We start from the raw sequence: 15,921 nt of genomic DNA, 5'->3' as shown, positions 1-15,921 counted from the left end.
CTCTAAATCGGCACAATACATGCAAAACAAATGAGAACGAATATATGAGAAGATAACGCAACAGAGTTTCAAATGATTCAAAAACTTAAAGTTAATAATTATAAAGATTTCTAAGAACTAATAACCCAGTTGTGGTAAAGTAACGGTAATTAAAGTAAATTAATAATAACTCAATTACATTGTTAGATCCTGGCTGGTTCGGTAAGTTTACATGTGTATGTAGATGTGTTGTATAAGTGTAATGTATTAATGTAATAATGTAAAATAATAGAATAAATTAACAGAATAAGCTGTTGCTATGCTTGGCTTGATCCAGTGTATTACCAGAATCAATAATTTCCAAAAAGGCAATAGCAAATTTTATTGCTTTGAATGTCTTCCAGACAACAATCCATAGATAGGTTCTGCTTAGTACTCAGTCGCATTAGATGCAACAACAACAAAAAGAGGCCTGCTATCAAAAGCCAGCAGGTCTGCCTGCTCAGGCCGTAGAGAAAGATATGGAAATCCGCATTATGCTAAATAATTCTTGTGTTTTGCTATCACATCTATCAACGAAAGATTGATTAGACTTTAATTTCGTTATGAAGACTCAAGCATAAACTTCAGAAACTCTATTAAATGTTGAGTCTAACAATACAGAATTCAAATTTTTTTTTGTGAAACTAAATTAACTTCCAATAGTTGATTATTATACTAATAAGACACATAAATATTTCTGGCTTGCATAGAATTCTCTGTCTGAACTTACCCTGGTTCATCTGCCTGTTCGCCTCGCTTTACCTAAATTGAAAGTCTTATAGTCACATAAAAATGGAACTTGCAAGACCTGTCGCTTGACTTAGTTAAACTTGAGCTTAAAGCCCATCCTTAAATTTATCCTTCGAATATCTTCTTGTCTAAAGCAGGTACCGATCTAAGATTTGAAAGAAATCCTAGCAATAGTCATTGTCGACAAAAGTGAAAACAAATGCTACAAAATAAATTTAGTTATCTTTATAGGACTTGTCTGTGATTGAAAGCCATATTAACTAATCAAAGTAGAACAGTTTCAAAAGTACATAAGCTGCAGAATTTACTAAGTGTCTGCACGTCGATGTAACACTCAGAAGAACTTGGGATAGATTCACCGACAAGTTTGTCCACGGGTTTGGAAACTATCCTTATACTTAACCTGCAAGTCGTCACATTTTGACAAAATTTATTATACTAATCGCTGCTTTAGGACAAAAGGACAATTCCCCATATGGCATTTTATTTTGAAAAAGTCGTTATATCAAAACAATTTGCAATACATAAAATTTCAAAAAAAAGCCCGCTGAGGAATAGCTTTTCGATGTCAGGGATCGATCTTTTGAACCTTCCTATAATCAATCCCATGAAAATTAACCCTTCAAATTGCAAAATATTAGTCGATAATGTATATTTGATATAAAGATGAAACAGTTAGATTTATTTTTTTCGACGTCACCCCTCATAAGGAGCCCTCATGGAAAGTGAGCCTTTTTTGTGGCAGAAGCGTCTAATTTGCAAAAATTTGATTAAAATTAGTTAAATATAACATAATCGTATATAATTTAGACCACGTGGACCAATTTTTACTAAAACTAAGCCTTTATATGGCATTGAACTCTAATTTTTAGTTGTTTATGAAAACAACCGGCGAAGAATAATAAGAAAATTTACAAGAAAATTACTTTTTTGTAATATTGAGACGACGTCAGCTCACGTTTTAGATCCCCTGCCCTGAAGAGTATATTTTTTTTTTGGAAGAAAAACGAAGTGATGTAAAATACTTACTTTACGGCGTTACCGAACTATAAAGTTTTCATTCGTTTCCTAAACAAGTTTATTTAATTATCCTGTTAAGATGTTTATGTTTATTTAAAAAAATTCTTGATTTGTGCTCATTAGTTTGACAAGAAAAAATTATACTTTTCAGCTAATCGTATTATATCGGAAGTTCGTTTTGTAATGTTTTCTTTGCCCACATTTTTACTCATCACCGACAAATCTAGATCTTTATAATCATCAGGCAATGTAGAATGATCAGCCAAAATTATTTTCACCATAAATAGAGCAGTAGCGATCTGAATAGGAGCTCGTTTATGAACTTCTTTCAAGAAACTGCAATAGAATTAAAAAGTAAATATGCAAACAATTAGAATAAATGTCATCGCTTTCGTCAGCAAGAAGAAATCATTTAACAGCATGCAGTAGCGTGAAAGATGAAATTAAGCTTCTCAAAGTGAACGATAAATAGGATATTGATCGTAGCAAAAAAAAAAAAAAAAAAAATTTAATTAACTTTCTGCTTCTGCTAATGGGTGGGCACTGAATTGAAGAAGAATGGCAACCGACAGAAAAACGCACGGATGGACAAACGATAGAAAACCCAAACGGAAGGGGAGGGGGATGCTAGAATTAAGAGAGATCTCTCCAAGAAAGTAGACGGATGGGTTAAATAAAATAAATACAGGTAGAGTCGTGTACAGGGGTATGGAAAAGGCGACGGACTGCAAAATTGATGATGTGCAAACAAAGAGAATGCAGACGGAATAAAATGGCGGACAGTCTGAACAAGCGAAGACAGGTCGACAGAGGAACACACGGATGAAACAAAGAAGAGACAGAAGCACAGAAGGCGGCAGACGAGCCAAGCAAGGGAAAGGAAGATGGAGAAAGGAAAAGGTGGCAGGGAGAATGAAATGGCGTAGATACATTAGAAGTAACAAACGATCAGACAGTTAAACAGAACGAAGTAACTTTAAATAAATCTGCACCTTATTTTACTAAGTACTACTACAACTTAAATGCTTCAGGCCCACATTTTTGTGCCATGCATATAAAATATCAAATGGAATGTGTGCTCAACATCATAGCAAAAAGTTAAACTGAAAAACTGACATGTGCAATGCAAACCATCTTTTAAACAATATTTTAATTATTTTAAAATTAATATTTTTCTACTGCAGTCAAACGTACCCCACATAAGAATAGCTCTCGGTTGGTATTTTTAAAGAATTCAAACAATTCAAAAATGATTGATAATATAATGAAATGAGTTTATCAAAATGTTGGTCCAGCACAGCGCTTTCTACGCTCGAAAATAGAAAGAACACGACATCATGCGCTAAGCTGTCATATTGAGATAGTTGAAAATCCACAAATTTCACTTTACATGGTAAGCCATTTTCATCTATAAAACCGAAGAAATCTGAGCATTATATATACAAAGATATATAAATTTTATGAAAATGAATTATTTACCATATTTAAGCATAATGTTATTAATCCATAGATCACAGTGTGTGATGGTGGTGTATAAATTGTCCTTTACTTCGTCAACGGAATCTCGGTACTTTTGAAGATCTCTATAGAGTTCCCTAACACCCTCCACGTAACGATCTGTATTGTTGGTAGCAATACTCACTTGTTCTAAAATATCCTACGCGAGTATAAATGGGTCAAAGTGAAAACGCATCTTGCAATTTAACGCAACCATACCTTTTCCAGTTGTTTTTTTTCCTTTTCCCCGAAGCCTAAATTCATATTAAAATGCTGGAAATAAGGACGTACGTCTTCTTCAAAAACTTGAGGCTTCTTTACGCGCAATGCTATGGGTAAAGCGTGATATTTTGCCATTTCCTTTAATATAAATTTCGCATGCGATAAATCAAACATTTTCTCCCGATTGCCCGGCTTAAAACCCGAAGCTTGTAGATTTTCTTGTACCAAGAGAGCGTTTCTATCTACTCGAGTAGAGTCCGGATCTAAAGAAATTCTTGATCCATAATAAATGGAAAAACCATCAAATATTTCCTCTTCATCTAGTTCCATCTCCCATTGTAGCTGGCGTAAGGCAGGAGCGACATACTTGTAGATAGCAATTTCGGTTCTAGAAGTGCGCTCCGGTTGAAATATATTCCAAAAGTAATCATTCGTTATAGGTGGCAGTTTAGCTACTAAAGCCAGCTCTTCTACATCTCCTGATAGCATCTGAACTTTTGCGGTAATAGCTAACATAATGCTACCATAATTTTCACCAGTTTTAGTTAGATAACGGCTTGTATAAGAAATCAGTTTGCCGCCATTTAAGAAGGGGTCCACTACCCTGGCGAGTTCAATGATTTGCGGTACTTCGGACATATTTTCTATAGATTGAGGAAAAGAAATTGCGTTACGTTTTTTTGCAAAAGTTAATTTTTTATTGCGGCCCTAAGTAAGATAAGAGCATTAAATATACTATTCTATGTTTCTCCATAAATTTAGTAATAACTGTTTGCTTTACTGTAAACTATTTTCAAGACAATAATACTAATAAATAAACTATATGGCTATACTACACACTAGCTTTGCTTAAATAATTATTTATATACTAACATTCAAAACGATATCTTATATTTTTTACGAACGATACGGCTAAACTAAGGGAACAATTTTTAATATCAGATAAAAGTCTTACTTTCAGACTTTCATGAATTTCGCTGCATTATCTTTGAAAGCAGAGAAAATCTCGAAGATTCTCTTCATAACGATATTCGCTTTTCCTTCCTCTTGTTTTAATTCCTAGTCGAGACATTTATTTCAGTATCCAATGATATTTTGTTGTCTACTAATTCTTTTGTCAAAGCTCACATTCAGTTAAGAATACTTGGAATGCGCTATAGTCACCTTGATGAAAAAGGTCCGGTAAAATGTTGAAAAATTTTAGTTCAAGGCCAATAAGATTGCTGATTGCCACGTAAGGAGAAGGTGAGGATATTGACACCAGCTCGAATTTACCCATTAGAAAAAAGTTCGATATTTCTGATCCCCTTGGAAGGTAATTACATAGCTGAAAATTAGCTTTCGTTTTCGCTTTCAACTATTCAGCAAGAACAGTCGCCAATAAAAGCGAAAATGATATTTTTTATATATGATTACCCCGCAGTTCCCTCAGGACAACAAACATCAGCCAAAAGATAAATTTATTAAAAACTTTGTTCAATGAGCATCTTTTGATGAAAAAAGAAACGAAGACAATAAGTAAAAGGAGAGAAAGAGAGATTTAAAAGTCTAAGTATTGAAGACGAACTATGTCCCTTTTCACTATTAAAATTCTCGATACAATTGAATTTCGAAGAAATATTTTAAACAAAGTATACGGTTATGAAGAAACTCCTTTAGAACCTCAGGATGATTACACAAAGTAGTGTTTGATGTGATAGAGCGAAAGCTAATACAAAATTAATTATAAATTTCGAGACTCACTTAGTATTACAAAAATGAAAATAATGATAAAAGATGCATCATAAATTAGTCATAAAAAATTACCGAAAACTTTTGTGACGTAATGGGAGATTTTTCTTTTTATGTCTTATAACATACATAAATATCCGGTAGTAAAGTTAAGTTTAATAAACGAATGCAACAAAAGCATACAATAGAAAACAAGTAAAAATCTCTTCCCATTACATACCGCATTAATGTAACGATTTTTCAAAATCAGGCGATTTATGGGAAGTGGTCAAAAAAAAAGTAGTAAGATCTGAACTATATTCAATAGCGTTCGTCCTTGGGCCAAAACATGTTCATGTAACAATCATGAAAATATGTCAAAAATTGTGGCCTGTAGCTTAAAGATGAGAAAACAAAAAGGGAAGACGGACAGACGGACAGACAAGCTTTAATCGATTTAAAAAGTGATACTAAAAGTCAAACTTAATCGATCGGCATAATAAAATGTGGCTCTATCTCAATTCCTTCTGGGTGTTACATACATCCGCGTAACATAGCCTTACCCCAAATGATGTAGGGTATGTAGCATATGGTAATAAATAAAGAAACAAATATTTACATTCCATCTTGAATCTTTTATTGTTTAATATTCGAAGTTTTTACATTTTCAAGTAAACACTTGCTACTGAAGAGATTCGATTGTCTTTAATCTATATAATTTAGTCGACAACTTTAGAGTCGCAATCTGAGCACAACATAGGCAAACATTATTATTATTTACAATAGCGTTTAATTATTCACTATATAAAGTTCTAAATGTGTTCAAGGAAGCAGCTAACTCCACAGACTCTTCACATATTCCTGTGCCTATTTTACAGTTATCTCGAAACCTATACGTTAGATTCTTTTGGCGTTTCATCTTTTCAAAATCTATTATAAATTTACGAAAAGGTGCTCACATCACTAAACTAATGAAATTTCTTTACCAAAATCATATTTCGGCTATTTTACGCTTTTAATAATTGTACAGAAGAGAACATGAATTCACCTAAATACTCTGCTTCATAATCCCATGGCAATGAGAGAAATGAGTGAAGGCTGTATTGTGGCCGAATCAAAAAGTGCGGACATAGAAACGAATTTCCTGATTATATTTCCTGATTCATATTTACCTTCCTTTTAATCGCAAATCGTATCAAAGGCGACAATTCGAAGGGGAAGCAGTTTCTTGTTAACAAGTCCAATTAATCATTAGTAGCAAAGGGAAGTCATTGATTAGACACGATTACCATCACCGACAAGTTTAAAGTTTATTTTCAATGCTCAAGTCAATGACGATCATTATGTCGCTGATATCTCACCAGTGACAAAATAAATTTATTTAAAGCGGATTTCAATGAGTTCTTACCTTACCATTAATGAAAAACCTTATCATTATCCAGTTTTTTCTAAGGGATCTGAATAAAATTGAGGAAAATCTATATATACTTATATATATGCGTTTGGAACTTATATTTGTGCCTTTCTTGGTAAATTCCTGTTGTGTTTCAATCGTAAGGATATCTAGGATGTCGCAAAATTTGAATTTGGCGGCATATGTGCAGTACAGTGTTTGCAACAATTTAGGGTTAGAACAAATGAGGCATTACGCGGAAGAACAACACGTTTTCATTGTTGAACAATATTTCAAACGCAATGAATGTTTGATCGTACTTCTTCGAAAATGAAGCTGCTCACGCAATCACAAATACTGGTGCCCGATATTGCGCTATGACAACCTAGCTTCTTTTTGCCTAAATTGGATGCTATTGGCTTGAACGATAATTGATTTCAACAAGAGATTGTCAAATGCCATACATTCCTTGGTCGTGTACTCTCACGTTTGATTAATTAGAAATTCGATAGAAGAGCGAGCAAAGCTGTGGAGGCCATTTGCCCGATATGTTATTCTGAAACGTTGTCCATCTGTTTGTCTGCTGTAAATATTCTCTTGGCCACAAAAATAAAGCTATCGACTTCAAATTTAGCAATAACATTAGAAGGTCTTGTACGCAGGTTGGTATTGAAAATAGGCGAAATCGGCGGAAAGAAATGCCTACCAAGTACGAAGTAAACTGGGATAATCTCTGTTTTCGGAAAGGAAAAAGATTGGTTTTTTCTTGATTACTCACAAACTAGAGCAGATTAAAATGTAAAAATCTGGACATGTATTCTGTAGGCTATGGAGTAATACAAAAATGTACAAAAATAGGGGAGATTAACTACGCCTACCTAATTTTTTTTCCAAAGTTTTCATAGCGCCAGAAACAAGCCTCAAAGGCCTCATAAAGTATACACATCCTTGACCAATGTCAAATACGGACTACAACTAAGCGTGCCCGCCTGTTCATCTGTCCATCTGTTCGTTTGTCCAACGGTGTAATAACTGTGGTAAACAAATTAAGATATCATCTACAAATTTGCCAAATTAAGCGAAAGGACACAGGCGCCGTGCAACAAAAATTGAAAACACCTTTTGTTCTCACTTCTCATAAACTAAAACAGATGCACGGTATAAAGCGCACTTTTATGCTACATAATTAGGAAAATCTTCTCGCAGTCACTTAGTGCGAGAAATTAATTTTGAGAATGATATATTTCAGGATAATGGAAATTGGTATAAAAGATTCGATCACAGCCGAATACAATTGTCTTACTTGTTTTAATTAACTAAAATATTTTTTGGCTTCTTTTTTTTTTTTGTTGATTATTTTTTAATTAATTTTAAGAAACATTAAACAACTTGAAAAAACAAAATACTTTTTGAAACCACAAACTTAAATGCAAACTATTCTAATGACAATGAACGACTACAATATGCATTTTTTTTGCATATTGCACAAACCCGTAGAAGAGTATTCAATAACGTGTAGTAAAGCTTGAAAAATTAAAAAAAATTCCAACTAGCAATAAAGTAAAAGTGGAAAATTGTAATTTTCATAATTCTGACAGAGCTGCGCTCACATGTGTTTCGCTTAAATTAGTTAAATGATATATTTAATAAAAAGAATAGAATAGTTTAGATAGGGCTTACATTCGACGCGGGGAACGGGGAACGGGGAAATGTTGTCTTCGTAACTGGGAAGAAAAACAAATTTAAATAAAATAAAGTTGAAATAACCCAATTCAGAAATCTTGCTTACAAAGCCTTATGACCGAAAGAATGTTTCAACAAGTACAATTGAAGCCAACCGTACCTAACAGGACAGTTAAAAGTCCGCAGTGCCTTTTTATCCAGCGCTAAAAAATGCTTGAGGGGTTACGCATCGTAAGTGTTTATTTATAATGACATTAAAAAGCTGCGAAGAGACAAATGGACGGACAAAAAAAATATCGACTCTGAATATTATGTTGATATAGAGTGTATATATGCCTTGTGGGGCCCTTGATGCATATTTCAGGATGTTACAAACGGAAGGACAAATTTAATATAAGTCTATCCTTTATTGTGCTGGATATAGCAATTAACTTTAATAACTTTTGTATTATTTTACATTTTATTGAGATAAGAAGCTAAACAAAAAGAAAAATTATATTTAGTTTGAACTGAATTCCGAAACAAAAAAAAATTGATGAATGTATCGAGTATTTTTACTTTTTATGAGTAAATATCTGATTATATTTCTTTCTCTAAGTCTTTCGTTCTGATTTGATTGAGATTTTACGTAACGAATTGCATCAACCCTAATGATTTTTTACTAACGAATCGATGATTTAAGAACCGACCAAGATCCTGAACGAGTAAATTTCCACACTAAACTTATTTTTCTACGCAAAGCTAACCTTGGTTAATTTAACAAAACTCCTTCAAGTGAGAAAATACTTGGTGTATTTGAACTCTGAAATAGGCCAAACTCTGCAACAGGATCGCCTAAACACAAATCTCCGCACCAAGATCAATATATCACAAAAAACGATTTAAACGAAAACATAGCTTTTTTTAAACGACAAACTATCTTGGAATGGCTTACTGCCCACTTGGGATGCAGAGTGTGGCACAGTAAACTAACAAAAGCTGTCGACGTATCGAAACTCACAGATCTTCGCAGTTCCCGCTGAAAACGACAACTCTGATACGACCTAGAGGGCTAAGAAGAATTTAAAGTTGAACTACCTATAAACAAAGCTAAGTGGAGATTTCTTAAATCTTCAGAAGAAATATTTCTTTTCTTTTGAAATAAAACTTCTTTTTCGAACAAGTTCTTAGGCATGGGGTTCACTAAAATGTGAGAGAATGTCGGTGTTTTCTACATAGATTTCGCTGCTTAAGTAATCCTAAAATAAATAAAAGAACATCGTAGGTCGGCTAACTCAAAACAAGTAGCTCTGCAAGTAAACTGCAAAGGATTTCTTCACGACTCAACGAGCCGTCATTTTTATTTTCGGGTTAAAAACTCTTAAGTGGTAAACACAATGAACGACCGCACTACCATATTGTTTTACAAGAAAATGTAAACAAAAACAAATGATTTTAGAACCAAAAATAAAGAAATCAACGTAAACATAAGCAACAAATTTATAAAAAATAACAATAAAGAAGTTAATATAAAAGTAAACAAGCTTGTTTCGGTTAGATAAAAAATTTAAACAATTGAAAAGATATTGGGTGAAATCTCTTTTGGAGATACATGATCTTGAAGGAGTTTTTTCGATATTACTTGAGCGAATAACTTTAAAATTTGAAGGGAACGATCGTTTCTTCGTGCGTTTTTTTTTTTTTTAATCATATTTGTATGTGTACATACGACACCAAACGATTTCTCAATTCTCTGAACACATTAACTTGAATATACATATATATATATAGAACAGACGTTATTAACAATAAGGTAATAATATTATTTTCGGATATATTCGTTTATAGTTTATTTTAAATTATTAAGTGACAACCATTGTCAACAATCTTTTATCCACCAGTCACTGCTGAAAAGTAAAAGCGACGCTTTTCAACACTGTTTCCCTTTGACAGATGATTCCGCATATTCACACTATATTTCTTCAAAGAAAATAGTGAAAATATTCTTGAATACTGTGGAAGACCTATAAATTTAGAAAGAAATCGAAAAAAAATGGCTAGCGAAAAGGAAAAGACCTCTAAAGGCGATTTGGGTTTATTAGAGGAGGATGATGAATTCGAAGAATTTCCCGCCGAAGGTTTGTTTTCTTTTGCAATATTCCAGTATACGTGCTAATATGTGTGCTGTTTTGCTTTTCAGATTTCAATGTGGCTGATGAAGATGAAGAGGTTAATGTATGGGAAGATAATTGGGATGATGATAATGTTGAAGATGATTTCAATCAACAGTTAAGAGCTCATCTAGAGAAACAATCTATGGAAACTTAAAAATATATTTTGATTATAATAAACGAAATCTACTATTCATCGTAACCGATCATAATTTCCTCTATGCCTTCATCTATCATTTTCTCAATATCCCGCTGCTCTGCGATACGGCACTTTAAATCAGTTTCCCGCTGTTCAAGTTTCTTTATTATTTTCCCGTTTTCCTTGATATCATCTTGTTGGTCAGCAATTTTCTTCTTTTCTTCTAGCCGTTTATTTCCGAGTTCATTTTTTTTGGCGCTATACTCTGCTTGGAGTTGTTCGACGGATTCTTTCAATTCTTTGATATCCTTATCGGAGAGTTTATTCTTACTTTCTGCAAAAGGAGCTTCTCTTTGCAGATTTTTCAGTTGTTTGTCACTGTTCTCTAGTTGGGTTAATAAATCTTTTGGGAATACCTTGCTTAACTCTTCGAGTTCAGCACTTTGTTGTTGCAGCTTTTTAATGTCTTCATTACGTTTACTTAGCACAGATTCCATGTGACCTTGCTCTTTCGCTAGAGTTGCCAATTTATTCTCCAACTGCTGAATTTGTCTAAAACACCACTTGTTAAAACTTTTGCAATTTTATCAAAATTTCTTTGCTTACTTTCCTAATTCCTGAAATTCATCATTAGATACCACTTGTTTGAGAAGACGGTTTTTTTCCCCTTGCAGCTGCTTTTGTTTCTCTGTGAGCTCTTCTATTTCACGTTCAAGTTTACCAATATCCGCTTTTTTTGCCTCAATTTTTTCTACGTAAGTTTTTAATTCTTCCCGACTAGCTGATAATCTTTCATTCAACTTCTTAATAGATTGCTTAAGCTCTACGTTTTCTTTTTGTCTTCTTTCATTTTCACATCTTGTTTTCTCGACTCGAATTTTTAGGTCCTGCAGTTCATTTATTGGCTTCCCTACCATTTTGAAAACTTCCTCTTTGTACATGTTGTAATAAAACAAATAATTCAAGAGAATGCATAGCATCTGGGAGGTTTTCTTAGGTGCTTTAAGCAAATGAAAATCTATATAAATTTGCAGGCATTCGATATATTTCACTTACTCGGTCGTATTAAATCGTAGTACGTAAAAACATAGGACTCGTTGCTTATTTTAAGCATGTGATCAATTTGTTTAACTAATTTGATCCGAAACAGATGATATTCATTATTCTCCATTGTAATTGGAGGTTCTATTTTATAACCAAAACGTTTTAAGTAAGCAACCAACACGCCTGTTAGGAATCCTTCTGTGGGTTTGCTTAAATCACTTGAACGTAATTGACATTCGGTAAATACAGCGTTCCAACTGTCCATATTCTCCTTTTTAAACATTTTTTTGTTTGCTATTTAATATATATTCAAAAATTTTCAGAAGTATCTTCTTTTTTTCTTTGGTATGTTGAACAGAGATATTTTCAGAAGTATAATCAAAAAACCAAAGTAAATGTTTGTTTTGTTTTTTCTCCAGTGTTGATATACGAACTTAATTTTAGGAAGGTATTGTTTAGTTTTTTAAAATTCACAATCAAGAAAATCGACACTAGATCATCTCTAAGTAAAACCCGTGTAATAAACGTGATTATCAGATTTTTGACATAAAATTTTGAATAAAATTTGTAAAAAACTTAAAATAAATTTCAAATTTGTGCTTAAGAGACAAACAAACAGGGTGCAGACATGGAATCTGAGAACGGAGAGAGTCAGGTTCAAATCCACTTAAATACGAAGCAACAACAGTAAGTAGAATCTATTTTCAATATTGATAAGTAATTCCGAAAAAAGAATTCCAGTTATGCAGTTCCCGATGTTCCTTACTCTATAGAGGCTAGTGTGACAACCAGCGAATTAACTACTTTTGTAAATACTCTCTTGGAACAATCACTTTCTGGTGACCATAAAACACCGATAGAATTTGATTTTTTGGTACTTGGTATTGAGTATCTACGGGGGCGTTTGTGTGATCATTTAAGAGAGAAATCCATATCCTTTGAAGATGCGATTGAAATTGAATACTTAGAAAGATTTCCAGCTCCGGAACCCCAAGACTGTTTATTGCATGATGACTGGGTATCTGCTATTGAAGCAAATGGCAAATGGATTTTAACTGGATGTTACGACAACACCATCAACTTGTGGACTAATAAAGGCGCACATATCTTGACTATACCTGGTCACACAATGCCAGTTAAAGCTGTAACTTGGGTTTCTTTAGATGGTGATAAAGGTAAATTTATATCATGTTCTCAAGATCAAACTGTCATGTTGTGGGACTGGTCCATCGAAAATAATTCGGTGGAATGCATATCCGTTTGCAAGGGCCACGAACGGGGTATTGATTGCGTCGGAGTAAGTCCGAATCGTAAACGGTTTGCTACTGGCTCCTGGGATACTATGTTAAAAATATGGTCAACAGACTCCGGCGAGACAACTGCAGGCACATCAAAACGTTCAAAAACGGAGGATAATTCCGTCAAGGTAGCGATTCTATCAAAATAATGCTTTTAGCTCGATTTTTCAACCGAAATAATGCACATTTGAATTTTTCAGACACCACAAATAACTTTGCAAGGACATCGCGAATGTATTTCTGCCGTACAATGGATGGACGATGAGACTTTAATAACTAGCAGTTGGGACCATACTATGAAAGTTTGGGATCTCAGTTTGGAAGGAATTAAAACTGAAATTTCCACCAACAAATCTATATTTGATGCTAGTTATTCTCGTTTGTGCCGACTGATTATAACTGCGTCAGCAGATAAAAACCTTAGACTATACGATCCGAGAATAAATCGTAGGTTCAATTAAGATACTCACTGAAAAATTTCACATCTATGTAAAAATGTTGACAGAAAGCTCCGCAACACTGCGCAACACTTACTTAGGTCATCAACAATGGATTCAGACGGTTATGTGGTCAACAACTGAAGAATATTTGTTCGTTTCTGGTTCCTATGACCATCAAAATAAATTATGGGATCTCCGAAGGTGCGACTATTATGACTTGCTTCAATTTTTATGCTAATGTTCATTTTCACTATTAGTCCGAAAGCTCCATTATATGATTTAATTGGTCACGGTGATAAAGTTTTAGACATCGATTGGTCGAATCCTAAGTATATTGTGTCTGGCGGTGCCGATAATACTGTAAGGGTTTACAAATCTCGAAAAGCCTTAATTAAAGCTGATCATTCGGACACCAATTGAAGGCAGTAGTAAAACTGAAATTTTCAAATTTGTTTTCTTAGAAATTAAAAACCAAAAAATATTTTTGTATATAAAAAACGTAAAAAAAGAAAGCAAAAATAGTTTTTAACTTGATGAAAGCCATTTATGTCGCGAAACTGACGAACACGTCATAGTTTATTATGAAAAATTATCAATAATTATTTTTTTTATTATATTCAATTATATCACAATTGTAACATAATGTGGGCCAAGCAATTTTATTTCACTTCTTCGACTTTACGCACCCGCATGCCGAGCCCAGCCATGCCGCAGCGATCTGAACAATTGGTAATCAGGAGGCGACATGTCTGACGCCATGGTGAGTACGTTGGATGTGGGAGAACTTCTCGTTCCTGCTGGAGCAGTGTATCCTGGACAACTCTTGCAATAACAGGCCAAAAAATAGCATTTTCAGTCAATACGTGTTGCCGCATTTACACTGCTGAAGCCGAAAACAACAATTGGGATATGATGGGGCAGCATCACCATAAGCCTGTGAGGGATTTTACCGGCAAATTTCTTCAATTAAACAAAGTAATGAATTCTGACGAAGAATTTAAAGCGCTCCATGATAAGCGTCCGTGTACGCTGAATAAATCAATAATATTAAATGGAAAAGTGTTATTTTATGTAGGGGACGGTCAAAACCATCGAATTCAACCGTTATGTACATTGGTATGTCCTATTTCTGTATCATTTTTACCAGCAATAGTCGCTGATCAAAATTTTGCAAACATTTAATACGTAATATATTTTGTTAAAATTTTAATGCAAAGAAAAAGTTTCATTTTTTGCAATGGAAATTAATGAATGAAATTAATTCGGTCCATTATACGCTTCGCTTACTCCAGCTATCTCAACACGTTGCATTTTAGAAAACGCGATGATTTGAAAACTTATCAGTTAAGGCTTGCCGAATCTAATTTGTACGCCTCTGTGGTCGCTGGCACGTGATATTCGCAAACATTAACCGAGCTTGAAGTTAAATAAATGCAATCCTATTACTTCGCCAAAAGTTCCAGTCTATTCATAAAAAACAAATGCAGAATTCAAGGTTTCAGCTACTAAATGCCGTTCCGTTGGTGCTTTTTTTTTTTTTTTTTTTGGAAATGTCTTTTATTTGGGTGTCGTCACCGGGCTGCTTCCATTTCTTTCTTTCATTTTGTCGAAAAAGTTTACTATAAAATAAATAAAATAAAAAAATGAGATCAATCCAAACGTTACAAACATTCAATATGTAGACAAGCACAACAATTGCACAACAATTTGCATTTTTTTCTTCACAGTTTTATTAATTTTTTTTTTTTTTTTTTTTTTATTTACATTTCAAAACGCAAGGTAATGAATGAAACGCCACAATACGAACAGTAAGTATACTTAATATTTTGTGTGATGCTTTCGCGGCCTTCTTATTTTATAAATATGTTCTAATACTAAATAACAAAAAAAATTTTTTGTGTAAGTTTAAGAGGTTTAAGTAATTACTGCTAATTCATCTTTTTATTTCATCTTTAACCTTCAGGACATCAAGATGTGATTATCGCTAGCATAGTGCTTAGAGAAAGTCTTAACCACACGACAAAATAGAAATCCAAAGCGTTGTTTGGTCGAAAAAAGTTTCGGTTCTGCTTTTGTTCTCGTGGCAAGCAATCCAGTCCTGTCGGGAGTATAGCCAAGACCAAACAATTTTGCCTTCAGAGAGTATATGCAAAACTCTAAAAGTGACTTTGCGAACTAATCAACACGATCTGGCCGTAATATTAAAAACGAGAGGGAAAGTTATATTAAACCTAATACTTGCAATGATGTCGTCTTAATTTATGTATTGTACATAATAACATACAACAGTAATTTAATAAAAATATGTTTGTAATAGTCTATATGCAATTGGTACGAATGTAAGGTGTGGCTTCTCATACTCAACTAGCTTCCAAGTTTATAAAGTCCTTTAAGGAAAAGCCCGTCTAAAGTTAGGTTCACTGCAATGAATTATAATCAAATTAAAGCAACCGAGTGGGGCACACAAACTAGAAAGCTTATATATATATATTATAGAACTGAATAACAATTGAAACTTTGGTTCGGAAGGGGCAGTAGCTTTAATCCTCCTAAA

The 15,921-nt window shown here is 33.6% G+C and overlaps 4 protein-coding genes across 4 annotated transcripts; 2 read left to right on the top strand and 2 right to left on the bottom strand.

Annotated features, from left to right (window-relative positions):
* Nucleotides 1–1,910: 1,910 nt before the first annotated feature.
* On the bottom strand, nucleotides 1,911–7,955 carry LOC119632912. Its single transcript, XM_038026066.1, has 5 exons — nucleotides 7,917–7,955; nucleotides 3,508–4,154; nucleotides 3,271–3,448; nucleotides 2,986–3,199; nucleotides 1,911–2,127 (listed from the first exon to the last, which is right to left on the bottom strand). Exons 2-5 carry the CDS (start codon nucleotides 4,147–4,149, stop codon nucleotides 1,911–1,913), a joined length of 1,251 nt encoding a protein of 416 aa, XP_037881994.1. The 5' UTR covers nucleotides 4,150–4,154; nucleotides 7,917–7,955.
* Nucleotides 7,956–10,111: 2,156 nt separating this feature from the next.
* LOC119634029 (probable 26S proteasome complex subunit sem1) lies at nucleotides 10,112–10,658 on the top strand. The gene is made up of 2 exons (XM_038027933.1): nucleotides 10,112–10,413; nucleotides 10,476–10,658. Exons 1-2 carry the CDS (start codon nucleotides 10,329–10,331, stop codon nucleotides 10,601–10,603), a joined length of 213 nt encoding a protein of 70 aa, XP_037883861.1. The 5' UTR covers nucleotides 10,112–10,328; the 3' UTR covers nucleotides 10,604–10,658.
* Nucleotides 10,614–11,976, bottom strand: LOC119634028 (myosin-2). Its single transcript, XM_038027932.1, has 3 exons — nucleotides 11,642–11,976; nucleotides 11,192–11,585; nucleotides 10,614–11,137 (listed from the first exon to the last, which is right to left on the bottom strand). Exons 1-3 carry the CDS (start codon nucleotides 11,910–11,912, stop codon nucleotides 10,636–10,638), a joined length of 1,167 nt encoding a protein of 388 aa, XP_037883860.1. The 5' UTR covers nucleotides 11,913–11,976; the 3' UTR covers nucleotides 10,614–10,635.
* A 187-nt stretch (nucleotides 11,977–12,163) lies between these two features.
* LOC119634027 (ribosome biogenesis protein WDR12 homolog) lies at nucleotides 12,164–14,833 on the top strand. The gene is made up of 5 exons (XM_038027931.1): nucleotides 12,164–12,316; nucleotides 12,371–13,055; nucleotides 13,128–13,374; nucleotides 13,433–13,568; nucleotides 13,625–14,833. Exons 1-5 carry the CDS (start codon nucleotides 12,258–12,260, stop codon nucleotides 13,785–13,787), a joined length of 1,290 nt encoding a protein of 429 aa, XP_037883859.1. The 5' UTR covers nucleotides 12,164–12,257; the 3' UTR covers nucleotides 13,788–14,833.
* The last annotated feature ends 1,088 nt before the right edge of the window (nucleotides 14,834–15,921 follow it).

Source organism: Glossina fuscipes, unplaced genomic scaffold (assembly GCF_014805625.2).
Source record: "Glossina fuscipes isolate IAEA_lab_2018 unplaced genomic scaffold, Yale_Gfus_2 2, whole genome shotgun sequence".
Lineage (NCBI taxonomy): Eukaryota > Metazoa > Arthropoda > Insecta > Diptera > Glossinidae > Glossina > Glossina fuscipes.
Note: the sequence above shows the minus strand (reverse complement) of the source record. Positions and strands in the feature narration are given on the sequence as shown.